The sequence below is a fragment of the Equus przewalskii genome, chromosome 11, assembly GCF_037783145.1.
Source record: "Equus przewalskii isolate Varuska chromosome 11, EquPr2, whole genome shotgun sequence".
NCBI lineage: Eukaryota > Metazoa > Chordata > Mammalia > Perissodactyla > Equidae > Equus > Equus przewalskii.
This window is the reverse complement of record NC_091841.1, coordinates 27,585,120-27,612,510: the sequence shown is the minus strand read 5'-3', so window position 1 is coordinate 27,612,510 and position 27,391 is coordinate 27,585,120. Positions and strand designations below refer to the sequence as shown.

At 50.3% G+C, this 27,391-nt stretch overlaps 1 protein-coding gene and 2 long non-coding RNA genes across 4 annotated transcripts in view; 1 reads left to right on the top strand and 2 right to left on the bottom strand.

Moving 5' to 3' along the window:
* Nucleotides 1-682: 682 nt before the first annotated feature.
* On the bottom strand, nucleotides 683-7,093 carry NPAS4 (neuronal PAS domain protein 4). Its single transcript, XM_008533283.2, has 8 exons — nucleotides 6,005-7,093; nucleotides 5,144-5,295; nucleotides 4,869-4,971; nucleotides 4,490-4,757; nucleotides 4,200-4,309; nucleotides 3,720-3,855; nucleotides 2,163-3,598; nucleotides 683-1,437 (listed from the first exon to the last, which is right to left on the bottom strand). Exons 1-8 carry the CDS (start codon nucleotides 6,177-6,179, stop codon nucleotides 1,409-1,411), a joined length of 2,409 nt encoding a protein of 802 aa, XP_008531505.1. The 5' UTR covers nucleotides 6,180-7,093; the 3' UTR covers nucleotides 683-1,408.
* A 706-nt stretch (nucleotides 7,094-7,799) lies between these two features.
* Nucleotides 7,800-17,397, bottom strand: LOC139074519 (uncharacterized). The gene is made up of 2 exons (XR_011524185.1): nucleotides 15,847-17,397; nucleotides 7,800-8,614 (listed from the first exon to the last, which is right to left on the bottom strand). It is a non-coding gene; the product is annotated as an uncharacterized lncRNA (long non-coding RNA).
* LOC139074518 (uncharacterized) overlaps nucleotides 16,950-27,391 on the top strand; it is a 23,746-nt gene continuing 13,304 nt past the window's right edge. Inside the window, exon 1 of one of the 2 annotated variants that reach the window (XR_011524183.1) lies at nucleotides 16,950-17,047. This is a non-coding gene — a long non-coding RNA (uncharacterized lncRNA). The remainder of the gene's footprint in view (nucleotides 17,048-27,391) is intronic. The other variant, XR_011524184.1, reaches the window with a different exon arrangement.

The window sequence follows — 27,391 nt, the reverse complement described above, 5'->3', positions numbered from 1 at the left end:
TTTGGGGGCAGAGGAGACAGCCCAGGGCTTGGATGGAGATGATGTGGGCATGTTGCCCACCTGTGCCTCTCACCAACTGTGGGGCAAATCGCTCTTTACCTGTGATCCTGTTTCTTCATCAGTGAAATGGTACTAATATGACTGTCCAGAGGCTTTACTGCAGTGAATAAAGGATACGAAACTGTTTGTCATCTGAAAGCCCCATGCAAGGATAACAGGGGTGGTTATCATTTCCAATGAGAAGATCCAAGACCCCAAAGGGAAGCTGCTTTCCTGCAGAACCAGGCTGAAGAGAGAAACTCATGTCCTGAAACTTCAAACCCCTGTCCAGGAAAATGCCAAGCAGAATCCCCAGCTCACTCCCAGCCCCTTCTTCTCCCTCCCACATTGTGAGCACCGCAAGCTTGGAGCAGGGAGCCGACTCCGATACCCTCCAGTATGGGACACCAAAGCCTCTTGAAGGCGAGATGTAGTATCTGTTTCAGCTCCACACTCTCTGTCTTCTAGCACAGCGTGGGCTGCACACTGTACTCCCAGATGTTGAGTGAACACGTGAATGAGTGCATGAGTGAATGAAGAAATGCCAGGGCTGTCAGCAGGTCCAGACTTTACCTCCTGTCTGGGCCTCCCCCCCTTCTCGTCCCCACCCTTCCCTTTTCACGGTAGTGCATGACACCAGGGGTACCAAAAAGGCAAACTGGACTTTATTATAAAGTTGGCTACAAAGTCACCACAGCACCACGAGGTGGCCGCCTGGGCAGGCCCAGGCAGTCTGGTGGCCGGGTGAGTCCCGCACCAGGTACACGCACTCGTGCAAGCACACGTGTGACGGCGGCAGGTCTGCCTTCCTCCATCGGAAAGGAACGTAGCGTCTCTTCGCGCCCCCCACTCCAGGCGCGGGGCGCAAAAGTCACAAGAAGGGCTGCCAGGGTGGCAGAGTCCATCGGAATTGAAATCCCGTTACTGGTGTGTAGAGAATTCTACGTGGGTGTCAAGAGCCCCTCAGGGCACAGGCTGGCCCAGGTGGGCGCTGCCTTTCCCCCACCAAGGCCCAGGGGTGGCTTGGCCCCCAGGGGTGGAGAACTGGCCCAGGCCCATGGGGCAGCGCGGGGAGGGGGAAGTGAGACTCCCCCATTCTCCGCTTGAAATCCCATTCAAGGAAACTCACTACGAGTGAATACAGATTGAAATGGAAACTGGGATCGCTCGAAGTCTCTAAATTTTAAAAAGAAGTTCCCCTCCCTTGCCCTCCCACCTCCCCCCCCCCCCAATTCCTACAGGGCCTGGGGAATCAGATATATCCCCCTCTGGCCCCCAGAATCCCCCCAACAGTCCCGGGGGGGTGGAGAGCGGCTCCACGTCTTGATGACAATATGCCATACTTGACGACGTTAAGTCACAGACTTATTCAAAACGTTGGTTCCCCTCCACTTCCATCTGCAGAGAGAGAGAGAGAGAGGAAGGGGGGACAGTCAGTAAGGCCTATTAGGAAAGAGGGTCCCCGAGCTGAGGCTGTGGTGCACTGTTGGCACCTAGTATGGGCCTCATACATGTTGGCCCAATGACTGAATAATCACAGAGGCTCAGCAGATAAGGGAGCAATTTGGACGGATGGAGTGAAACTATGGCTGTAGTTTTGGAAATGATGGACCCATAAGCAGAAAGCCTCTGTTGGGGCCAGGGGCTGCGTCCTACTCTCTTTCTTTCCTGGACTCCTATTAAACTCTTGCTCTGTCTTCCCTTTAGGGGACAATAATACTGAGATAGAGCTCTATCTAAGAGATAGATCCCTCTTCCATCAATTTTTTGTGTGACTTTGGGCAAATTTCTTTAATTCTGGGACCTTGATTGTCTTCATCTGTAAAATGAGGTGGTGATCACTGATCTAGGTCCCTCACAGAGTTAAGAAGCACAAACTATGACCTGAGGATTCTCTGGCACTTTATCCCACAGCCCACACCCTTGCCCTCCAGACCTACTTGTCCAGAATTTGCATATTAAGACTTTCATTAGTTCTTATCCCCACTCTACCCCCGGCAGCAGGTGATTTCATCCCATTAATAAAATTGAGGTCCAGAAGGGGAATTTACTCATCTAATTCCACCCAACATCTTATTGGCAGGCCAGGGACTTGAGTTCTTAGACATTTTGGCTGGACTCACCATCATGGAAGCTGTCTTGAACTTGGCTCTGGAGTTGATACAACTCATCAGGAAACCCATCGTAGGGGAATGCTGAGACACCTGTCTCAAAGGCGGTTTCATATGTGGCCAGGTCCTCCAGGAAGCTATGGTCTTCTGGGGACAGGTTGTTGCAAGGCGATGGGGCCCCTCCTGGGACCGCTGCCTCAGGATCCCCTGAACTCCATTCCCCACTGGGGTCTGGAGTAGAGAGATCCATGAAGATGTCTTCCACGGGCGTCTCTTCCAGGAATATAGTATCAGGGTCAGCCAGGAAATCCAGCTCCTGGCATTTCCAGGGTTTCAGGTCCAGGCTGAGCACAGGGGGACCAGCCCCCGACAGGGACAGGTTGGAGTCCAGGGGCTCCAGCCCCCCAAGCGGCTCCAGCCCACCCGTGCTGGCCTCAGCTGAGAAGGGCCTGTCCATGCCCTGAGCCAACTGGCTGATCTGCTGGATGAGACGATCTATCTCATTCTGCTCCTTCTCAGAGTAGTGAAAGAAACTCTGCTTGACTGGAGAGGCCTCAGGTGTAAGTAGGCCTTCGGGCATCAGGGGGACGTCCACAGAGAGGGGGCCCCGGAGCTGGGCTAGGGCCAGGAGTGTGCAGTCCCCATTACCAGGGCTGCTAGGACTTGGGGGCAACTTCTCATAGAGAAAACTGCATCCCTCCTGGGCGAAGTAAGTCTTGGTGTGACTGGGGCTCAGTTGCTCTGGGAAAGTTTGGCTGGGGCTGTTCAGATGTGCTTGGAATGCCGTGCTAGGAGGAGTCAGCTGCTCCTGGGCAGGGCTGCCCAGAGGCTCTGGGAAGGTGGCAGTGCTGGGAAGCAGCTGATCTGGGAAGGTGGAGGTGCAGGGATTCAACTGATCTTCATAGCTTCTGGTTGAAGTTTCAGTCAGCTGGCCTTGTAGTGGACTAGTCAGTGGATCTGGGAAGGTTGCACTGCTGGGTGTCAATTGATCAGAGAAGGTTGCGGTGCTTGGAGTCATCTGTTCTTGGAGAGAGCTGGATGGAGTGGGCAAGTGGGTCTGGAAGGGCTCATGGAGGCTGAAGAGGAAGGCACAGCCTCCCGGCTGGTGGGGCGTGTAGGGTGGGGTGCACACAAGATCCTTGCTCAGGTCTGCTTGAAGAGAAGGCTCAGGGCCAGATGAGAACGTCATGTAACTGAAGCCCAGCTCTTTGGGGGGTCGAGGAAGCTCTTCTGATGTTGAGACAGCACCCAGCTCAGGAGCACTGGGGAAACTGGTGCTTCTGGGAGCCCCCAGGGCAGGGTTGAAGAGTGGGTTAGAGCTGGAGCACTGCTCCTGGGAGAGGATGTTCTCAGGGAATGAGGGCAGCACGGCTGGGGTGCCGAGGATATATGCTGCCTGGGTGTCTTCAGAGTTCAGCTGCTGGCGGAGGCTCCAGGCTTCCGTGTCACTGGAGAGGAGAGAAGAGGCAGCCGGTAAGGGTTTGGTGTCCATTCTCAGAGCAGTTCCCTGATTTGTGTCTCTTCCATGTCCAGCTCAGCTGCCCCCCAGGCCCCTGCCTTGCAGCTCACCTGATTGGGTAGTTATTGGCAGTAATGGGGCTCTCTGGACCTTCTGAGTATAACAGGCAATAAATCCATGCCCAGCCTCCAGGCTTGGCCTGCAGTCTCACCACCATCTCTGCCTGAATATCTCCACTCTCAGCCACTGAATGGAAAGAAGAGATGCAGAGTTAGTATGCCCATCGGTCAACACCACCTAAACTCCCCCTTTACTGACCTCTCCACTGAATTAGGGTATCAATGACATCCTCTTTTCTGACTACCCTAACCTGCCACACAGTTCCCCACCTTGACCTCACCAGTTGCAGTCCCCAAGTTCTGATTCTATTCTCTCCTTGACTCCTCACCCTAAAGTTCACCCTATAGCATCCAAAACTGTTGGCCTCTGGTAGCTCCCCAGCATCAGCCTTTGCCATAGACCTTCTTGGTTGGGTCTCCCATGCCCTTTCCCAGTTCCCTGTCTTGTCCCCAGCTTCTCTGGACACTCACACAGGCGGTAGTGTTGAGCAGAAGCGTGGCCCAGGTCCTCAGGGTGCAGCAGTCCATACCATGATTTACAGAGCAGTTCACTGCGCTCAAAGCCCAGGTAGATTAGGACACTGGGAAGGTGGAAAGGGTGAGGTCAGCTTTCTGTTTTCCTTGCTTGATACCCAGGCATCTCACTCCCTCCCAGGTCCTCTGCCCCCTTTGAATCCATCCTCCCTTCCCCTGACTCCAGAATCTAGGGTCCCTCATCTCTGGCCTGCTTTCCTCCTGAGGTCTGAACACTCTGGGCTTACCTCTCAGAGATGTCCAGTAGGGCCAAGTCTTTAGCATGACGGCTCTGAAACATGGCCAGGAAAAGTGAGGCAGGGCCAAGGCCAGGGCCAGGGCCAGGGCGTGGTCTTGGCTCCAGTGGGGCACAGAAAGCTGTGAACACAGGGTTTCCTGCCCAGTAGGCCCCAGGTGGGTGAGCGTGGAATCGGCCTCGAATAAGCACCAGTTTGTTGCCTGCGCTCTGGCGCCTGAGGGACTTGGAAGTGTTGAAGCGACAGCGGAAGAGGCGATCTAGGTGAATGAAGAGAAAAACTGGTAAGAGGCTGGATGGCTGAGAGAAATGACAAATGGGGAGGAGCAGTGGAGCAGGAGTGAGATTAGACTGAGGAAGGGAGTTCTTACCGCTGTCCAGGGCAGAGGGAAGAGTGAGTTGCTGGCGCACAGTTAGGTGGTCAGCTGGGTCAATGATGTCATAGATACTGTCACCCTGGGCAACGAGGTCCACCTGGAGAAAGATAAGGAAGAGATGACCATTAGCGAAGACAGCAAGAGGCAACCCTTGGCACATAGCACCTTGCAGAGTGTAACCCCTCCCTCCCCAGGAATTCTAAGAAGTGTAGAGTTCATCATGTCCCATCTGTGCCCCAGCCCAAGCTGAGAAGACCCTCAGCACTCACCATGGAGTGGCCCAGATGCTCGCTCACACTCTCAGACAGATATAGCAGCTTCCCCTCAGCTGTGAACACAAGCAGAAAGCCAGGTAGTGCTGCCACTATGTCTTCAAGCTCTTGAGCTGAGAGAAGCCCTGTAGGGCCCGCCAGAGGAGTGCCTGCAGGGTGAGAAGATATGATAAGTCAGGAGTAAGACTGGGAGGCAAAGTAGAAGTGAGGAAAGCATGGACTGAGTTTCAGAAAATCCAGAGGAATTTCTCATGAACCTGCCTCAGACACCTGTTGACCCGGTGCCCGCAGCTCTTGCCCGGGGAACCTGTTGCTGAATTTCCCCAGCCCTTGAGCCCTTCGACTTCTAAGTGGGGTCAAGGGAGTTCTGCGGCCCTGAATTTCAGGACCACGGACAGCGTTCCAAAGTCTATCGGGCGTTCAGCACCGCGGGCAGCGCTGCGCAGTCGGTGGTGCTGTCAGCACCGCGGACAGCGCCTCAAAGGCTGCAAATGCGCCCTTTCCTTCACCACCGTGAACAGCGGCTACGCTTCCCCGGGCTTCGGCGGCTCCATCCCTGCAACTTCCCGGGCTTCCCTCCCTGGGCTCCCGGAGCGCCTCTGCGCTGGTGGATATGGGGCCATTCTGTCCTGGCTCTCCTCCTCCAGTGAAGTCTGGCACCAGGGACGCTATCCAGGCTCTCTAACCTTCATCCGGAGCTCAAGAGGAAAAGTACTAAATCCTGAGTTCCCCAAGTCCCTTCTCTCCCCAGCTCGCCAACACGCTGCTCTAGACATGCAGTAGTCCCAGTGGGTCCCCTCAGCTCCACTATCCCCAGTGCCGGCCAGCTCGGGTCTCCAGCAGCCCCAGTTTGCTCACCTCCAGCGAAGAAGACGCCCTTGCGAGTGTAGATGCAGGCAAGACTCATAATGTGCAGGTAGGACAGCCGGACCTTGTCCGCTTCGGCCAGCGGCAGCAGCTCCTTGAGGTTCCGGATCTCAGCGTTGATCTGGTCGCGGCGCGCCTTGGAGGCGCCCTTGGTGGAGCGGTACATGACTAGCGGCTTCGGAGCTCCAGCTCGGGCGCTCCGAACACCTGCGTTCCTGTCCCGACGCACCGGTGGCTTCCTCCTCCTTGCTTCCCCGTCTCTTGCTCAGGCTCTCTCTCAATCTCTCTCCTCTCCTGGGCTCCGCTCGGCTGCGCTGCCCCCCTCGCCTGCCTCGTTCCGCCTTATATAGCTCCTGCCAGGCGTGGGGGGCTCGCTTTGGAGAAAGGGGGGGGCGGGAAAGCGGGAGGCTGGGCTAAGCAAGCTGCAACGGGAGCCACTGGCTGGGGAGGGGGGGTGCTCCTCCTCCCTCCCTGGTTTCCGACGTCATCCCATGACGTAGAACGAGAGCGGGAGGGGGGCCGGAGGGAGGGGGGAGCAAGGAGGCTGCGGAGGGGCCCTCCGCTGGCAGCAGCTGAGCGAGAGGCAGGCGCCGCGTTAGGAAGGCCTGAAAGGGGGTTCAGGGACCTAGGCGTCCGAATGTGTTCAGCCGAGGGAAGCGACAGGGCAAGGGTTGAGGCGGTCTGAAGTCCCTGGTGGAAGAGTCTGTAGATGGCAGGGAGGGACTGGTTCCAACATCCATTTTTCTAAGGAGATAAGGGAATGGGGAGGGGCAGGGTCCTCCACAAATTACTCTTCGCTATTTGCCAGACAAAGGTCACCGTTCACATGGTGGGGAAGAGAAGAATGACTTTCCTTGGCCCCCGTGGGATAGGTCACAGCTGGGGTTTCTCCCTAGGGATTACTCAGTCTGGGATTCCCTTAGTCACTTTCAAAGAACAAATCTCTTCCCCCCTTTCCAAACCTGGGCCCTGGCGATTTAGCGGGGGGAGTTAGCTGGGGGTCCAAGTCCCTAGGATGGGGCAGAAAGGAGGTCCTGAGGGAGAGGGACCAGCTGAATTTGGCCTTGGTTCTATTTTCCCACAGGCAGGAATAGGAACACCAACACCTACGCTGTAGCCTGCAGTGACTCTTTGTTTCCCTGTCAGCTAATTAACCTCAGCCACTGACCGGAGAAAGTGAGGCAGGGTCCTAGGGCATGGTGAGGATCTGGGTCTGCACCTCGGTATCCCTCCCCCACCCTAGTTGCCGGTCCCTAAAGCGAGCGGTTCCCCCCTCTTCCCCCGCGCCGCCCCACTGCAAGCCTCGGTCTCCCCGCGGGCCGGGGGCGGGGGCGGGGCCTGGGGAATCCCAGCTCCATATTAGGACAGGAATCCTCCGGCGGCAGCCGCGGTGGCAGCGGGCGGGGCCGGGCTGCCTCCGCAACACTCCGGAGGGCTCCCCCCGCCTCCAGCAGGGAAAATGAGGAAGCGGCAGAGAAGCGAGGGGGCCATGCTGGACCTTCCGAGATCCCTGCACCTGGCAGGGACGCCTTAACTCCATCAAGCTGTCCTCCAGCAACCCCTCTAAACCCCTTCCCATCTCTGGGCTAGGACTCCTCTCCCTGTCTCTCCACATTCAACTCTTCATGCACACACACACACCCAACTAGTTTCTTTATCTTATTGCCTGCTTGATGGTCTGTCTCAGCTTTGTGCTCCTTCTACCCCCCGCCCCCCAAACATTCCCCTTCTGCTCTCTCAAATCTCTCTTCCTTTATTTGTCAGTTTTGTCTCCACATCATGTCGCCTTTGCCCTGGCTCTCTCTCTCTCTCTTTTTTTTTTTTCTTTTCAGCACAAATGATTGCCGTCTACAGGGGCTGAGACGTGCCTTTCTTTCCCCCAGGATCCCATAAAAGGAGAAGGAAATGGGCTAGGGGACATTTTATGTGAAATCTCATTTGGTGGAGTAGGGGTCTGTGTGAAATCACTAGAGGGGTTGGAAATGTGGCCACTTAAAAAATTGGGGGAGAAGGATTGACCTGATTGTAGAAAGTCACATAGGAAGGATGGAGATAAAATTTGACACCAAGAAGCAAAAAGAGGGGGCCTGGCAGCTCGATCCTGGTCTCTTGTGCCATTTTGGGTTATTTTGATTGGGGTCATCCCCATCAACCATCCTGTATTAATGAGGAATGAGGGAGATGGAGGGAACGGGTGTGTGTGTGTGTGCATGCGTGTGCCATTATCTCTAACCATATTTACCTGGATGACAGAAAAATTGTTTCTCCAGGAAGCACGTCCCTGTTCCACTTTCATCTCTATCTGATCCCTGATGTACCCACCCACCCTCCTTCCAGCTTCTATTTGGACAAGCCCTTGATCTTTGCACCCCCTTGTTGTATGAAAATCCAGGACAGTGTTCTTTTTTTATTCACCCACTGGTCCTTTAGCCCTGGCTGGGAGACATTATTAGCGTCCTTCTCCATGAGAAGATGTGTCTATGGGTTGGGTCCAGCTGAACTCCAGCAAGCCGAGCAGATCCACAGTGAAAGAATGTGTCGCTGACTGCTGTCCATGGTTCTGAAATAATCTCCAGGAAAGTTGTGTTGGCCATGGTCTGCCTGGGACATCAAAGCAGAGGTTGAGTCCACACAGACCTCAGAGTGAGGCCTCAGTTGATTCTTCCCTTCTTTTCTGAGTATTAATATGGGCAGAGGTTTCAGGGGGCCAAGATTTCTGAGCTCTAGGAGTGAAGGAAGCCGGGGGAAGAGCCCTTGGATTTTTCCAGGAGAATGGACTGAAGGGAAGGCACTCTGGAAGGGAAGAAAGGTCTAGAAAGGGACAAGGGAGGGGGTAGAGAAGAGCTCATCCCAGTTCGCCCACTTTCATTCAAGTTGAGAAGCTCTGTATGCCCCAATGTCTCCTCTCCCTAGGCCAACTCCCACTCCTCTTGCCTCCCACCTCCGTGAAGCTATTTTTAACTGTGCAGAACCGAAAATAGCTTGGCAACAGCTTCAGGCCGTGGGAGAGGAACTATTTATATCACCAGTGATGGTTCCAAAATAGCAAGCAGGAGGAGGGGGGCGGCTGGCACGCTAGAGAGCTCCAGGCCGCTGCTAAAAATACTGGCAGTATGAGTCATCCTGGCCTGGCTGAGTCACCCCACTCTCCCCCCCTAAGCAGCAAGCAGCAGCAGAACAGGCTAAGAATTGGAAGCCTGAGATGGGGGAGGTATCAGAGCCCATCGACTACAGGAAAGTGGACAAGGGAGTGACTAGAGAGGGGGGCTTTGGGGTGAGTATGTAGAAGGAATAGGGGGAGGAGGAGCCACCCAGTCAAATCCACTGAATGAGCCTGCAGTATTTCCAGCTATGCACTGCTGTTTGAGTATGCTTAGGCAACTGAAGGAAGGGAGCCAGACTGAGGATGTGCCTGTGTGTGTGTCTGTCCATTTGACGATGACTGTACTTGTATGTTTCTGTGTGTCTAGCTACGTGTGTCTTTGTAGCTGTTTGTCTGTATCCCAGTATATCTATGCATTCACCTATGCCTGCATCTATACCTGTCTTTACAAAAAATGTCTATGCTTTCTGCATTGTGTGTAGTTCTATGTTCATGCCTGTCTGTATTTATATGTTTGCAGCTTTCTGGGTGCCTCCCTGTCCATGTGTGTTCATGTCCACATCTGAGCCTGCTCTGTGCCTTTCTCTCTCAGCATATGACAGTGTACGTGGATTTACATGCATCCCCAGCCTCAATGCACCTTCTGTTGCCCTCTCTGATGTCACTTGTTGGGTTCTTGCACCACCCATCCAATATTCACCTCTCTCCACCCAGCATCTTCCCTTCTTTCCAGCCCTTTGCCCCCAACCATTTGTTAAGGCCTCTGTTGCATGCAATCTCTAGTAAAAAGATGGAGGACGGGAGCCCCGTATGACCTCTCTGTTTTCTCTTGAACCATCCTGAATCTTCCCTGGCCTGCAGGAGTAAGTGGTTTCTCATAGCTCCATATTTGGGGAGTTGAGGGAAGAGAAGGGCTTTCTTTAGTTCTAAAAAAAAAATTCCTGGTGTGGGCACAGGCATGCGCAGTGCACACACACATATATACACACACAACTGAGAGAGAGAATGAGAGAGAGAAAAAAATATCAAGGTCCCTTCTTTACTGAGACGAGCTCGCATCTGTTGCCATGGCAACCCGCCCACTCCTTCCCCGAAAAATCACCAAGAAGAGGTGATGGCATCGAGGAGGGATTGGCTGATTTCTTTCTTTATTATTTTTTCCGAAAAAGGGCTTTTTATAGCAAGAACAGGCCGTAAGATCTCTTGCCCCTGTCTGCATAGCTTTATTAGGGACCCGGAGGGACATCACCCATCAACCTCTATCAGAGAAAAAGAGGTGTATCTTTTCCAGAGATTTCGGAGAGGATAACTTCCTGGGAGGGAGCTGGAGTGTGAATGGGGAGTCTGTTTCTTTAGAACAGCATGGAGACTCCCGGTTAGGGCTGTTTTCCGGAGACTTGGGGCAAAGATCTTGACAGAGGACTGTCAAAGTGTATCCTGCCTTGGGCTGGACAAATGTGTCTATGAGAAGGAGAAAGAGGGAGGAAAAGGAGAGAGAGAGAATGCATGTCACTTGATGGGTCTTCAGAGGAGATGATGAGATGCCAAAGGATGCAAGCTCTCAGTGGTGGTCAGACCAGACAGGTGGACAAATGGCTCAAGAAAGATCCATTAATGCAATGGTAGTGCTATGAGTCACCACCAGATCACAGGTGTGGCTACTTGACTTGCACCTCAGGGAAGCTGGGGCCACAGGTAGGTGATCTAGGGGAGCATTGAAGCTCACCTTTCCTAACACTAGCCCCAGCCTGAGTTTCAAAGGCCTCCTCTGAAGCCTGGCCACCAGCCACTGCAACCACACCACTTTCTCAAGTGAACTATAGCCTCCTGCCAAATGACTGGATGGTGGAGAGGAAGGCATTCCTTGTTTACTCCTGGGCTTGGCTTGCTACAGAAACAGCGTCACTTGGGGCTGGAGTTTGGAAAGCCAGACCAAGAATCTGACTCTAGAGAGAAATACCTCCCCCTTCCAGCAGGCTGCCGCCACCCTCAGCTGACAAGGGCATGGCCTGGGGATGGGGGATAGCTCTGCTTGAAGTGATGGAACAGAGGAATGAAGACTTCAGATTTGCTCTGATCTGTTAAACCTATTCTCATGACAAATCTGACTGATACTATTATGCTAATTTGATAGATGGTGAAATTGAGGTTCAGAGACAGACAATAACCTACTCAAAGTCACAGCAAGTCATTGGCCATGCTTGATTTTAAGCCTAGCACCTGCCCCCGACCTCCTTCTCTTGCACCGTGGGGTAAAGCAAGGGTCTGCAAACTCTGGCCTGCTTGCCAAATCTGGCCCACTGAGTGTTTTGTAAATAAAGTTTTATTGGCGCACAGCCACATCCATTTGTTAACATATTGTCTATGGCTGTGTTCACCCTACAATGGCAGAGTTGAGCAGACGCAGCAGAAACCGTAAGGCCTGGAAAGGCTGAAATATTTACTAACTGGCTCTTTAAAGAAAAAGTTTTTCATCTTTTAGAGTATAGGATGAGTTCATACTAGGAATATCTCTGTCAGTCTCTCCCTTCTCATCCAGGAGCTCTCTGGGCCCGGGACATACCAAGCTGTCCTTTCATCTCCCTTTACTCTTCTAAATGCCACAGAACAGTAGTGTCTCTGCATTCCTTAAGGGCAGAGATTGGTAAGCCCTATGGGCTAGGCTCCTTACTAGCTTTTAGCCTCTTTATAACTGTGCAGATGTAGCGCCCCCCCCCCCATGCAGGAGTGATGCTCCACATCCTGTTCCCATGGCAACATGAGTTTGAATTGGCAATGAAGAATCGGGGTACCCCATTCCATCCCTATCCCAACCCCTGCCTCAGGGCTGCATTTTGGGGAGGGAGATGTCTCATAGTTGGTGCTTAAGGTTTTTTCAGGAAGATAAAATGTCCTGGTGGGAGTGAAATGATGGTATTGAGGGGTCTCATGTGCCCTAGAGCCTCCAACCTAACCCAGGGGAAGAATCTCTATACACCTTCTCAGAGAGGTTTAGAAACTTGCCCAGAGTCACACAGCTAGAATGAGATAAATCCAGAATTAGAACCCAGGTTTGCTCATTTCCACTTCTTTCTATTTTTTACTACATTGTTCTTTTGAATTTATGAGTTTGGAACATGTAACAACTTTCTAACATATTCCCATCTCCTCCCCAGTCCTGGGTCTGGGTTTCACCAGTCTGGGCAGTGAAAATATAATCCTCATGTAGATCTGACTTGTGCAATGGCTGTCTTGTCTTCAGCTGCATCCTAGCAGGCTGTTTTCTTTCTCCTGAGGTCTTTTCATTATGTTATCACTCCCCCAATTCTACTTGCACAGGGAAGTATTCAGAACATTTTATCTATTTATGGTTATGAAATCAACAAATCTCATGTGAAGAGGGTACACGCTGGCACCCACGCATCGAGACGGTCAGAGCCAGGTGAGTGGGCTGAGCAGGGAAGGTGAGGGACATGGGACCACGGAAGGGGCGGGAGGGGGAGAGTGTAGCCCAGGTGGGAAAAGATGAAGCTTTTCTGGACCAGGGCTGAGAGAAGAGGGCACAAGTGATGCAGTGAGGAGCGTGTCAGACCAGCCATATTCCAAGGAGGGAAGGAAAATCAATCAACTGAAAACACTCTTTGAATGCAGAGCAGGGACTCCTTACTCCTCTAAGCACCATTGGGGAGAGAGGAGTGCAGGACACTGGCCCTGCCCTCAAGGAGCTAGAGGTCTGGAGGAGGAGACAGACCCTCCACCATTCATTTTTTAGTTCAGCCCAGTTTCAGAATCCTCTCCACCACCACTCTCCAGCTGGTGAACTCCTCCTTGCCCTGCTGGTCCTCCAGTTGGGCCCAGGGCCTCTCCCCAGTGCCTCCCATGGCCCCTTGTGTTTCCTCATCTGTGAACTTCCCATCCTGCATTGTCACTGCATCTTTGTCTGTCTCCCCCACTAGCATCTATATCTGGTCCCCGTATCTTCAGCATCCAGCATAGGGCCTGGCCCAGAGCACGGCCTAAGGTATGTAATTCATTCACATGGACACAGCTGAGGGCTGAGTCTGTCCAGCTCTCTGCTAGGCACTGGCGATGCAATGGTTTGGAAACACAGGCCTGGTCTTAACCTCATGGAGCATCCAGGCTGGTGAGAAAGTGGGAACTCCATCAAGCCACTTAAGTGGGATGGCTGCTGTGAAGAAGCTATACAGGGTGTTTGAGGAGAGCAAAATGAGGGATGACAGAGCCCAGGGAGTCCTGGATGGCCTCTCAGAGGAGGTGTCATTGAGTTGAGCTGCCGGGTGTCAAGTGACTGGTTGACCGGGCTAGGCTGTGCTGGGTGGGTAGGTCGGGTAGGGTGGACAGAAGAGTGATTCATAAATGAGACTCGATACAGGGACAGGTAGCCACCAAAGATGCCGCTACGGCCTGAGGCCATATTGACGACTGATGTCCAGAGAAAAGGTGGAGGGGACAGATACCACTAAGGGTGCCGAGCCCCCACCTCGACCAGGAGGTTTGGCTCCTGTGCTACGGGCAGGGCTGAGATGAAGTGGCTTAGCCTTGAGCAGAGGGTCCATGAGGAGAAGGCGGGTGGGAGGAAGGTTGAGGCTCAGAGAGGCAGTAGAGGGCGGAGGTCAGAAGGGAAGCTCCGGAGTGAGACGCCCAGGGGGAGCTCTGGCTCCTCCACATTGGGCAACTGACTCATCTTTCGTGCCTCAGTTTATCTACCTGTTAAATAGGGATGTGAGGAGAATAAAAGCACCTACATCAAAGGATTGATGAGAAAATGAAATGAGCTAAATCCCTAAGCACTTGGAACAACGCCTGGCACACGAAAGGACCACAATCGATGCTGAGTGACGGAATGTTAGTCATCATTATTTTAACTGTATGAAAAATTTAATTTTGAACAAGTCTCTGAAGACGGCCTGGGCTGGCTCGGGAGGCAGCACACGCCCTGTCACTGTCAGTGTGGAAACACGGCCCGGGCACCCACTGGTTTTTGTAGCCTTGGCTCAGCTTGGTCTGAGAGCACCAGATGGGTGGGCCAGACTGGGGGCGGCAGCAGGTTCAAAGAGAAGGACAAAGTAGACAGCTGGGGGCCTGCAGAGGTTGAGGGATGCACACAAAGTTATTCTGAAGTCTCCGGCCTGGGTCCCAGTGCACTCCATCCCTGGGCATCAGCTGGCTCCCACGCTGCTCAGCAAATCCAGATGGAAGCCCAGTGCGCCCTTCCAGTGCTCAGCGACTAAGCTCCCTTGCCATTTTTCTAGAAGCCAACCCGCCTGTGTCCTTCCCCTGCTTAAGTCCCTCATGGTTCCTGTCACTCCTCATTACTCAAAAGTCTCCTGGCCCTCTTGACCCCTGCTACCCACAGGTGCCTAGGCCACCATAGGCTCCAGGTTCAAGCGTGTCCTTGTGATCACCTGAATACACCTGGTAACATGCGAGTTTACAGAAGCACACTTTCCCTGCCCCTTATACACCAAACATGTGCATTCACTCATTCAAACCCCAGCAACCCCATGATGTCCAGGCTGAGATTATTCCCTCTGGCCCTGGACCCAGCAGAGAGAATGGTCCATGGGATCCCAGGAGAGATTGATGGGGTTCAGGGCTGGGGTGATCACGGGAAAGCAGCAGGCCTGGGAGTGGGCCAGTCACAGGAAGGAAGCCCTAGGAGGAACCAAGAGACCCCCAAGAGCAGAGGGAACAGTGACCCCCACCCGTGGAACACCGGGGCTCAGGGAGTGGGTTCATGGCAAGAAGCGGGTAGCAGCAGTTATGGCCTACTGATGGAGCAGCTTCTGGAACCAGGAAAAGATAAGCCCTGGGTGGATGGGGATGGGACATCAGGGAGCTTTAGGAGAAAGGACAAACCAGTTGAAGGGAAAGCTCCTGAAGCACCCAGTGTAGACGTGGGATGGGCTGCAGGAGCCTTCTGTCAAGGATCTGAAGGTTCGGGAGGAACTGGAGGCGGACTCAGTCTAGATGTCAGTGGGTTATGTTTGATGCAGGGGAAAGAGTCCTGGCCAGGAGGGTCAGGAGACGTGGGTTCTGGTCCTAGCTCTGCCACCAGCCTACTGGGGTGTTATGCAAGCCCCTTCCCCTCTGGGTCTCAGTTTCCCTCTTTGCAAAATGGCAGTGGCAGTGATTTTGGACCGCTTGGCCTGGAAAGGCCCGCCAATCTCTGGCACTCAGAGCATCTCTGGGCCCATGTCCTGCCTGGCCAGTGCCTCTCAGGCTTTGGAAGTTGAATGCTGCCACCCTGAGACCCAGTTTCAGGTGAGGATGAGCCATGTGCCGGCTGCTAAGGTCTGAGTGGGCCTGAAGTCTCCCAGAGGACCAAGTCCTCTGTTCTGGAGAAGCAGAGCCACCTTGGGCCCTGGAGATCTGGTCTGTGCAGACACAGGGGAAGCAAGTACTGGTACTGACTGTGGTTTTCCTTCTTTAAACCCAACCCATCAGGGGCCTTCTCACAGGTCTGTGCTAAGTGCACTGGGAGACTCACCATTGGAGGACTCTGATGGGTTCCCAGGTGTGTAAAACAGACCCCCTCCCCCCCTACCCCCGCCCCGGGCATCCTCAGAGTAGTCTGCACAGCCTGTGGCTGAAGCAACCACTGCCTCCAGTATTCCTTAGCTTCAGTCTGGTGGGAGAAAGAAAACACCCCCAGAAGTGTCCCACATACAGCCACGGAGAGATTCCACAGTCTGGCAAAATACCCCATTTCAGAGAATCCTAGACTCACAGTTGGAACGGGTGGGGGGGCTCTCAGAGATCATCCGCCTGGAGTGACTGTGGCCTGGCGCAGAGAGTAGAGTGGCCCCAGCGACACAGCCAGCGTTTAGTGGAGGTGGACCCTGAATCAGGCCCCTGGACCACAGTGCAGTGACCTTGTGCACTTCTCAAAGGCTGGCCTCTGGGATCAAGGTGCAGAGAGAGTGGGCCAGGAGGCAGGGTTCTGAGTCCTAGTTTCAACAACGCATTGACTTGCTGTGTAACCTTGGCAAATAATGTCTCTTGGGGGGAAGCCTCAGTTTCCCCTCCTGTGCATTGAAGTCTTGGCCCTGGCAATGGATGCCCCTGGGAAAAGCCGTTCACAGCTCTAGGACTAACTGCTCCAGAGCACGAACCTCTCTCCTTTGCCAGACTTGGTGCCCACAGCTGGGCTGGATCGGATCCACCTCTTGTCCCCAGCCCTGATCTAGAGCAGGGGTCCAGAGATGTCTGGAACCTACGCAGCTCCTTGGGCATGGTCAAGTACTTCACGGCTGTCCTCAGTGCACCTTGGTCAAACACCCCTGAAAATGCTGCATGGGGAGTGCTGGCGCCATCAGGATTGGGCAGGGGAGTCCAAAGCGCTGGGTCCACATGGCTCTGGGGAGCCCTGCCAGAGCCTGCAGCCAAACCTCCACCCAGAAGGACTGGCGTTTGTAAGCAGTCTGGAAAAGGTTTGGTTCCAGAAAGTTCCAGAGAGCTGGTGGGCTGCAGGAAGCCTTCGATGGAAGCAGACGTCTGCAAGCAGCAACCTGGTTGGTTGGTTGTGGAGTCTGGGATCCAGAAGGTTGTCCAGAGTGATCGTCAATCCAGGAGAGCCCACCCAGGTCTGGACTCCGCTGGGGACGAAGCAGCAGCTGGTGCCACGGTGGGAAGAGGAGCTGTCTGTTCCCTCTCCCGGGTGCAAGTCAGGGACCACGGCCTGCCACGCTGTGCCAGCTATTCTCAACGTTAAGGAACAAGGGACTGACCTCTGGCTAGGAAGTCAGCATCCTTGGGCTCTGGCCCACGCTCTCCAGGAACATGTCATGTGACCCTGGTCAAGTCACTACTCTTCTCTGGGCCTCAGTTTTCCTTTCAGTTTAGCGAGAGGGTTGGAGAAACTGCTAAGGAGCCTTCCAACTAAGATCCTAACCTGACCTCAGGCTGAGCCCACCCAGAAAAAGGCTAAGGTAGGAGGTTGGAGGCGGTGCGGGTCTCCAGAGACCCAGGGTGGCCCCGCGGGCAGTGAAGTCCTCACCTGCTGTTTTCGCCCTGTGGCCTTGTCCAGAGAGGGTCAAACGTGCTAGGCCTGGCATCTTGTTCCCTTCCAAGGTTCCTATGGCAGAAGAGTCTCCCCTGTCGGGGCGGGGGGTCGGGGGAGGGACAAGGGCAAACCTCCTTTCTCCATGGTTGAAATTTCCCCAAAGTGGGTGGAGGGCGCTAAGATAGGGGGTCCTAGGGTGCGGCGACGGGGCCTCCCGGGTCCAGGCCACGTATGGGGCTCGCGGCCCGGGGGCGGGGGCAGCTCCCGGGCTCTGGCGGAGCCGCCACTCCGCCGGTTGCCTTTAAAAGGCGCCAGCGCGCGCGCATCAGCAGAAGGGCTGCGGCTCTCTTCCAAAATAGGCAAGAACTGGGAGGCCGCGGGAGACGCGCTGCGAGCAGTGCAGACGTCACCCGGGGCCTCCCCACCCCGACCCCCCCTCCCAGCCTGCATCAGATCTCCATGGCAACGGCGTGCCGCGGCCGCTGATGAATGAGCTACAGCAAGAAGAGGAGGAGCGCGCAGAGATGTGCGTTCTCTCTTTCAGGCGTCCGGGCCCCGAGGCCGCCCAGAGGAAGGGAATGCAGACCCAGAGCTCGGAGGAAGGGGGCGCCCTCATATTCAAAAAGCCTCCAAGACCCATTCATTCCCAGCTGATCCTACCGTATCCCAAGAACGCAGAAGCTACGCTCTCCAGGGATCCCCGACCCTTTGGTTTAGGGCTCCTCAGCTCCCAGGGTTCCCCTTACCCCGTCTCCCCTCTCGCTCGGTCAGCTTTCTCCGCTCCCCAAACTCTGCGGAAAATCAGACATCATGTGGCCCAGCGCCGCCGCGTGGCCGATGATGGCGCTGCGTCAGGCGTGCTTGTGGCTGGGATCCCGCCGTCTATGTCGCCCTCTGGCGATTGCGAGAAGGAAGAGCATAAAAAATCTCAGTCTTCACATTAGGACCCTAATTAACAAGGGCATCATTATAACCAGTAGTTAACGTTTAATGAGTGCTCCCGATGTGTCGGACCCTGCTAAGCGCTTTCCTCATATCACTTCATTTCATTCTCACAGCAACCCTGCAATGAAGATTATTATTATTGTTGTTGTTATTATTATTATTGCTACCATTTTGCAGATGAGAAAAACAGGCAGAGAGAAGTTGCAGCTTGCCTGTAACTGTAAGGGGGAGAACTGCCACCTGAACTCGTGACTGCGTGAAAAGCACTTGTCACCCCCTCACTTCCAAAACCCATGGTGTTTTTTGATCCATTTCATAGTCTCTTGAGATAAGTAGGATGGCACCCATTAAAATTATTCCCATTTTACAGATAAGGAAACTGAGACTCAGAGAAGTGAAATGTTTCACCAGAAGTTTCAGCAGCCATGGATAGAGCCCAGGTCTCTAGGCCCCTGGTCTAGGGACTTTTAGCATGAGGTGGCTGGGTAACGAGGAGTCCAGCACACCCTTCTAAGACCTTACCCCCTAGTAAGAGGGACTGCGGAGCCAGCTCATCCAGGGCCAGTCGTCCATTAGCAAATGGAGCAGCCCGAGGTTAAGAGAGGAGCAGGGACTCTCCCCCGTCTTCAGGGTTCACAGGAGCCAGACGCTCTCGTTTCTCTCCATATGTATGGCATATGCTGTGCTTCCCATTTTGGCGGTGTTGCCTTCTACTGTGGTCATCCTGCTTATGCTGGACCCCTCACACTTATATACTATTGGGGTGAGACAACACTTCCTGGTTTCAGCTTGCTGCTCTTACGTTGACCTGCCCTATTTTCCACTGAGTAATTCTTCTCTGGTCTGTTGCTTTCCTGTTTCCCTGCAGAGATGCTGACTCCATGCAAGGCTCTGGGGGGCTGTTGGAAGTTTGTTCTTACTGGCTTGTATTTTGGGGCTCATGGGTGTGCCCTGTCATCTAGTTTTGTTGTAAACTTTGACCATGTGATCTGGTTTTGTTCTCTAGTTGCTCTGTCTTTAAGTGGAGATTCGTGGAGATTCAAACCTGTGCCTCTGCCTCTGCTGCTGTCTTCCACATTATTCTTAGCCAAACACGTTGGGGATGCCAAGAGTTTGAGGGTAAACCATTAAAAGAAATCCAAGGGTGTGGTGGTCACAATTTCTAAACCTCCAGTTAAAGGTACTGCTGCCAGCGTGGTTTAGGTTTTTCAGGAATTTACAATGAACCATCAGCTACAAGGCGTGTTGTCCTCATGTGGGTGACAGTAACTCTACTTACCAGATCCTGGACTTCCAAGCCCTGTTGATTGGCCATCTTGTCCCATTCAAGGGCACCAGCTCATTCAACATCTTTCCTTCATTCTGGATGGCTCTGCTGTTTTTCCATGAGCTCATTAAGAGGATTTGCTGACATTATGGCAATCCTGAAAGGGCTGGAGAAATCCTCCAGAAGTGACCTTTATCTAGACTTCCTTAGATGTGTCCCCAAGCACCTTCTCCTAAATGCTTCTTACAGTTTCCTCCAGTTGCTGACTAATATTGGGGTGTCCCCTCTTTCTGACCCCAAAGTTTCTCTTACAAGATGTGTTTACAGTTGCCCACATAGACGCTCTCTGCCTCCTGACATGAATGTTCTCTGGACCAGCCAACAGCTCCAGGAAGTCTAAAGGTGTGGGACAGTTTGGGATCAGTTGGTAAATTCTCTATCCACTAACCATTCCACCATTGGGTTATAATTGTCCGTATGTAATTTCCCACCCATCCCACATCTTTCCCCGATTGGCTCCCAGGTGTGTGTCCCCTACCCAAGGTTTTAGCGTCACAGCAGTGGGGGATGGGCACAGGGATGTGAACTCTCAGCTGTGGTTTCCGTGGCTGTTCAGTTCTGATTTCCACCAGGCAGGGCCAAGAACTGTCTTATGAGCATCTTCAATTGGAGCGATATCTAGTAAATTCTTATAAACCAAACATACTCCTTGTGGTGCAGGTAGGTCACTCACTAAAGATAAATTTTTCCACAGTAGTCCTGCAGTCAGTGGGGCCAATCTTTGTGGCATTGCACGCATTCAGATTTGTTTAATCCTTGAGGTTACGTACCAGTTAGTTATTGCTTTACAACACACAACCCCAAAACAGAGTAGTTTAAAACACTACACATTTACTATTGTACACAAGTCTATGGATAAGCTGGACAGCTCTTCTGGTTTGGGATGTGTTCAGTTAGTGCTTTGTGGTCAGCTGTGAGTTGGACAGGTAACTCTTCTGATCTTGACTGGGATCTCTCACATGTTTGAGGATCAGCTGGCTGTAGACTGGTCTAGCATAGTCTCAAAAGGGACAGTTGGACTCTCTTCCATGTGGTCTCTCATCCTCCAGCAGCCTAGCCTGGGCTTGTCCATGTGGAGGTGGTAGGGTTCCTAGAGAGAGGTGGCATACAAGGCCTTTTGAGTCCAAGGTATGGGATAGTGCCATGTTCTATTTGGCCAAGGCAGCCACAAGTTCAACCCAGTGTCAGAGTGGGAGGAGACTACAAAGTTACAGGGCAAATGGTATGGATACAGAGAGGCCAATAATTGGGGCCATGAGTGCAATTAGCCTACCAGAGGCCCCATGAGTTTCCGTATGACAGCCGAGTATGTTGACAGTGAATTATGCCTGCTCAAACCTTGATTTATAATAGTATCATTATTCTATATCACATTCCTAGCATTGATGTTTACCAATGTATTTTAAACATGTTCTGAATTTTTATTATTAGGTTTCACAGACATCACCCATAAATAGAAATTTTTGAATCCATAGAACTTTATTCATTAGTAGCTAGAATGCAACTCCAGGCAGCTTGCCATCATCCATGTATCATGCATTCAGCTGCAAGTAAAAGAAAGCCAACTCAAGTAGCTTAAAAATAATTAAATATATTATCTCACAAATGGGGAAATCCAGAAAGGGTTTAGAGTTCCGAGGATCTCAAGGATCCAGGATCATCCCATCTCTCTGTTCTGTTGGGCTCAGTGTGAGATTCATCCTTTGAATGGGAGAAGTTGACTTCAGTGGTTCCAAGCATTGTATCTGGATAGAACAAGATCCAGAGGAGAAAGAGAGAGCAGATCTTTCTATTCCTGGATCTCTTTCTAAGAAGGGAGGGAAGTTTTCCCCAAGAATCTCTGGTACTAAATATTTTCCATTTCCACCTCCAGATGCACTCGACAATTCTCCAGCTTGCTCCATACCCTGGGAGGGTGATCTCTACGATGGCATCAATGGGCTTCTTTGCTCATTTTTTGCCAGGTGATGTGGCCAACAGGAGTCATTGGCAAGAGAATAGAAGGCAGGAGGAGAGTGAGATTGGGGTATTTAAACCTCCCGGCTCTATCTCTGCTGGGTTGCCATGGATTGGTGGTGTTTCTTTACCAAAAATTGGAGCCCTTGTCAGGCACCTCTCTCCACGCAGCCCCCTCTCTAGGTTCAGGCTGAGGGGTGCCGATGGCCCTCTGCTATGGCTAGACTGACCCTTGTTTCTCTAAACCCACATCTTTGTAGATAATCCTGTTTTCCCAGTTTGAGTGTGCCATCTGCTTCTGTCCCAGGGCATGACAGATACCCTCCCCTACAGATCTTTCCCAATGGCTCATTGGCTGGAATTAAGATAGCTATTACTGAACCAAAACATAATAAGAGAGAACAACGTAAAATGATTATAGAGAAGATGATAGAGACGGAAGATTCATAAATTAAATCCAACATAAGATAATTGGTATTCCCAATGAAGAGATCAGGAAAAAAATGCAACAGGAAAAATATTAAAAGATACAGAATCACACTTTTCTGAAATAAGAAATGGCCTTTATTTACATATAAAGAACTCTTACATTGCAGACGTATGCATGTCCCGGGGGAGGGGCGCAATCACGTAAAAGGATAGAGTGAAGCTGCATCCTTAGATTTCATGGCTACAGAAAGATCCCCATTGGCATTCAAGAAAAGAAAAACTTGTCGTATACAAGTAAGAAAATATCATTCATTCATTCAACAAACATTTATGCTAGATCCTGCTCAAGACACTTGAGATGCATCAACGTACACAGGGATAAAGTTCTCTCCCCTCATGAGGCTTACAGTCTGGTGGAGACAGACAGATCAAATGACAGACATAATATATAAGAAAATTAGAAGATGTTAAATTTATAAAAAAAGAAAATTGTAGAGCAGGGTTGTGGGCTTGGTAAATCTGGGGTTGGAATTTTAAATAGAGTAGAGAAGACTTGTTGACAAGTTAGGAGCTGTAATGGTGGGCCACTTTATACGGTGGCAACAAGTAATCTCCAATTCTTTTGTTTTAATTGAAGTACAATTGACATACAAAATTATATCAGCTTCAAGTCTACAACATAATTAATCCCTAATTCTTCATTGCTTTTAACAACAAAGGAGAGATGTCAAGGAGGAAGTTAACTAAATGGAAACTAAACATAAAGTTCAAGAAGGAGGTGTGAACTAGAAATAAAGTTCTTGGGATCCTTTGGTGTATAAATGGTATTTAAAGCCACAAATTTGGAGCAAGTGTGATGGAAAAGAGAGAGGTGCCAAGACCAGAGACCTGAAGAGATCAGGGAGAAGAAAAGACTGAGAAGGAGATGCCACTGAGACAGGAGGAAGAACAAAGGACGGTGTCCTAGAAGGCAAGTGAAGAAAGGACTTCCATGAAGAGAGAGCAATCTACCAGGTCAATTTCAAAATGTGAATAGATGAGGTCAAAAGGTGAGAACTGAGAATTTAGGACTTGGAGGTCATGGATGGCCTATTCCATGGATAGCCAAGATGAAAGCCAGGTTGGTGTGGATTTAAGAGGGAATAGAAAGAAAAGAATTGGAGATAAGGAGTATCAACAATTTTTTTTTCTGCAAAAATGAGCAAAGGCACGGTTGGTAGTTGTCAAGGGAAGTGAGATAGGAGAATGTTTGTATGTTTTTAAGATGATAGGAACTAACCAGGGGTCTACATATTGATAGAAAGGATCCTGTAGGGAACAAACATTGATGGAGGGGAGAGGAGAAACTTGCTAGACCGGAGTCCTCCAGAAGGTGAGAGTGAATTGGATGTGGAGGACAAGAGGAGAATTGGCTTTGGACAGGGCCTTAGATGGTTAGGAGAGCAAGAAGAACGGGTGCTGATGAGTATATGTGGTGGATACCAAGTTGGCAGAAATTTCCACCAAGACGGTGGAAATTCTGATTGCTTCAACTTTTTCAAGGAAGTAGGAAATGGAGTCATCAGCTGAGAATGAGGATGGGGGAGGAGGTGAGAGAGGTTTGAAGAGAGAGTAGAAGATTTTCTAAGAGCTTGGGAGAATGAATGGACCAAGGGAATGGAATATGATTGCCCCATGGCATTAAAGACCTATTTGAGAATCGTAATTGCAAAGCTGAAGTGAGAAATTGGCAAGATGAGTGCATTCTCCAGTCACTTTCAGCTACGCGGTGCAGGCATAAAGTATAAGAAGATACCTATAGAAATGTGCATTTCTGCTAAGGCTGTAGGTCCAAGGCTGTAGTTGATAATTACATCTACCTTTCTTCATGATCTCTCCATATTCTTTTTGCCCTCAGCCTGCACTATGGCTGATTGGGGTTCTTTCCCTGGTGGGGTGACTCAAGTTTTCAATCGTAAAGGATTTGAACCACTAGAGATTCTGCCATATCTTTTTGTCTTGAATCCTCATGCCTATTTCTCCCAAATCCTGACTATCAGTCATCATCATCATCTAATATAGCAGGCAAATTTACATAGTGCTTACTACGTTGCAGGCACTAATCCAAACACTTTACCTCTATTAATTGAATTATCAGCACAATGACTCTATCAGATTGGCACCAGTGTTAACCCATTTTAAAGAAGAGGTAAGAGGGGTGCAAAAAGTTTAGTAAATTGCCTATGGTCACACGAACAGTAAGTAGGAAAGCCAGGATTTGAACTCAGGCATGTGTCTCAAATCCATGCTCTTAACTACTAAGGTGATACTACTTCTCACAACAGCCAAATTGTTATCCACTGCCCTGGTGTAGAGCCACAGTTCAGACCAGCTCTCCTTTGGAACAAAGTGGATGAGAAGTCCTCAAAATTCTGTCCACTTGGAGGATTTCCCTTCCCGCCGTCCTTCAGTGACACCCATGCGTGGGCTGTAATGCTGTAGCAACCCACTTCCAGCTGGTGCCAGAATATCATGCAGAACCACCTGTGGACCCGGCTCAGCACTCCCCACCAGGCTACGGATGTGGGTTGTGGAAGATGAGGCTGTATAGGATGAGGTTGTGTAGGATATAGATGAGGAGAGTATAGGAATGCTGAGGATATGAGTCCCCTGCGCGTTAAACTTACTTCTGCTTTCAGGCTGTGCTTGAGCTTGGTCTCATACACAGCACTTTCACTTGATGGAGAATGGCTTTGCATGCCCAACCTATGGCTTGGTGGATTGGTCAGAACTCAGCATCCTAGCTTGTGTGGTCACTTGACATCATATCATCAGGTGTTGGATCTCACCCAGGGCCAAGAACCAAACCAGAAATGTTTCTCAAAAGAACATGAATTGTTTTCTGAAGACCATGGTACCACAAAGAACCACAACGGGCTGTGTTAAACGACAGAAATTTCTTTCTCATAGTTCTAGGGGTGTAAGTCTGAAATCAAGGTGTCAGAAGAGTTGGTTCCTTCTGAGGACTCTCTTCTTGGTTTATAGATGGTCATCTTCTCCCAGTGGCTTCATCTCATCCTCCTTCTGTGTGTGTCTATGTCCTGATCTTCTCTTCTCGTGAGGATGCCAGTCATACTGACCTCATTATATTCTTACAAGGAGCTCAGTCATGTGGACATGCTCTAATGACCTCATTTTAATTTACTTGCCTCTTTAAAGACCCTGTCTCCAAATACAGTTACATTCTGAGACACTAGGGGTTAAGGCTTCAACACATGAATTTGAGGGGGAGGGAGGAAGGGAACAATTCAGCCCACGACACAGGCTAAAGAAAAAAATAATCACAAGATCACATCAATTGATGCAGGAAAAGCATTTGACAAAGTTCAACACTCATTCATGCTAAAAACTTACCAAAAATATAGGAATAGAGGGAAACTCCCTCAACTTGATAAAGAGAATCTATGAAAACTCTACGGCTAACATCATACTTTGTAGCGAAAGACTGAATGTTTCTAAGATTGGGAACAGACAAGGATGTCAGGTCTCACCACTCGTATTCACAGAGTACTGGAAGTTCTAGCCACTGCAATCAGGCAAGAAGAAGAAATAAAAGACATGCAGATTGGAAAGGAGAAAAGAAAACTATCCCGCCTTGCAGATGACATGATTATTTACACGGAAAATACCAAGGAATCTACTAAAAAAAAACACCACAAAAACTCCTAGAAGTAATATGTGAGTTCAACAAGATTGCAGAATACAAGATCAACGTACAAAAATAAATCCTGTTTATATACTAGCAATGAACATATGGACACAGAAATTAAAAATAGAATGCCATCTAGAATTACTCAAAGCAAAAAGGAAATACAAGGGGGTAAATCTAACAAAAGAGGTACAGAACTCGAGGCTAAAATCTACAAAATGCTTACGAAAAAAATAAAATACCTAAGTAAGTGGAGAGACCTATTGTGTTCGTGGATTGTAAGATAGAATAGTAAAGACATCAATTCTTTCTAAACTGATGTATAGATCAAATGCAATTCTTATCAAAATCCCAGCAAGGTATTTTATAGCTATAGAGTATTCTAAAATTTATATGGAAAGGCAAAGGAAAGAGTATAGTTAAAGATAATTTTGGAAAAAGAATAAAGTGAGAGGAATCACTCTAAAAATTCAAGGCTTATATAGCTATGGTAATCAAGATTGTGTGATATAAGCAGAGAGCTAGACACAGAGATGGATGGAAAAGAATAGAGAACCCATAAATAGACCCACACAAATATGCCCGATGATTTGGGACAAAGGTTCAAAAGTAATCTGATGGAGGAAAGACAGTCCTTTCAACAACGGTGCTGGAGTAACTGGACATCTATAGGCAAAAAATTGAACCTTGACCTAGCTCACATCTTATATACAAACAAATTAACTCAAAATGGATCACAGACCACATCAAATTCCGGCAAGGATGCGTATATCACTCATACATTGCTGGTGCGAACGTAAAATGGTACAGAGACTCTTGATAACAGTTTGGCCATTTTTTTGAAAACTAAATGTGCAATTACAATACAACCCACCAATTGCACTCCTGGGCATTTATGAATACTAATGTTCATGCAATGACCTGTACCTGAATGTTTATAGCAGATTTCTTCATAATAACCCCAAAATGGAAACAACCCAGATGTCCTCCAACGGATGAGTGGCTAATGACTGTCAGATCCATACCATGGAACACTACTCAGCAATGAAAAGAATGAACTGCTGATGCAACAACCTGGATGAATCTCCAGAATTATGCTGAGTACAAAAAGCCAGTCCGACGAGGTTACATAGTATATGGTTCTATTTATATGACATTCTTGGGATGGTAAAATTAAAGAAATGGCGGAGAGATTAGTGGTTGCCAGGGGATGAGGATGTGGGGAAGAAGAGGGGAATAGAAAGGACCTGGGAGTGTCTATAAAACAGCTACATGGATGATCTCGAAGTGACAGAAAGTTCTGTATCTTGACTATGCCAACGTCAATATCCTGAGTGTGAGATTGTACTGAAGTTTTGCAAGATGTTACCACTGGGGGAAACTGGGTAAAGTATACACGGGATCTCTCTGTATTATTTCTTTAAATGCATGTGAAACTACAATTATCTCAAAATTAAAGTTTAATTTAAAAAAAAAACAGGGAATGTGCTGCAATTTTCCAGTATAGCCTTGCCATGACTCCATACGGTTTCTCGGTCTGGCACCACTGCATCTACTCAGTCATAAGGGCCAAGGAGCAGAGTCTTGCATTGCAGGCTGGTTCTGCTGCAGAGTCTTTTCTTGCTTGGGCCACATTGTAAACTCTTAAGGCTGGCTGTAACAAATTACCACAAACTTAGTGGCTTAAAATGACACAAATTTATTATCTTACAATTCTGGAGGTCAGAAGTCTGAAATGAGCCTCACTGGGCTCAGACCAAGGTGTGGGCAGGGCTGCATTCCTTCTGGAGGCTCCATTTCCTTTCCGTTTCCAGCTTTGGGAGGCCACCTGCATTCCTTGGCTTGTGGCCTCTTCCTCCGTCTTCAAAGCCAGCAGGGTAGCATCTTCAAATCTCTCCCAACTCACACGACCACCTCCCTTTGTC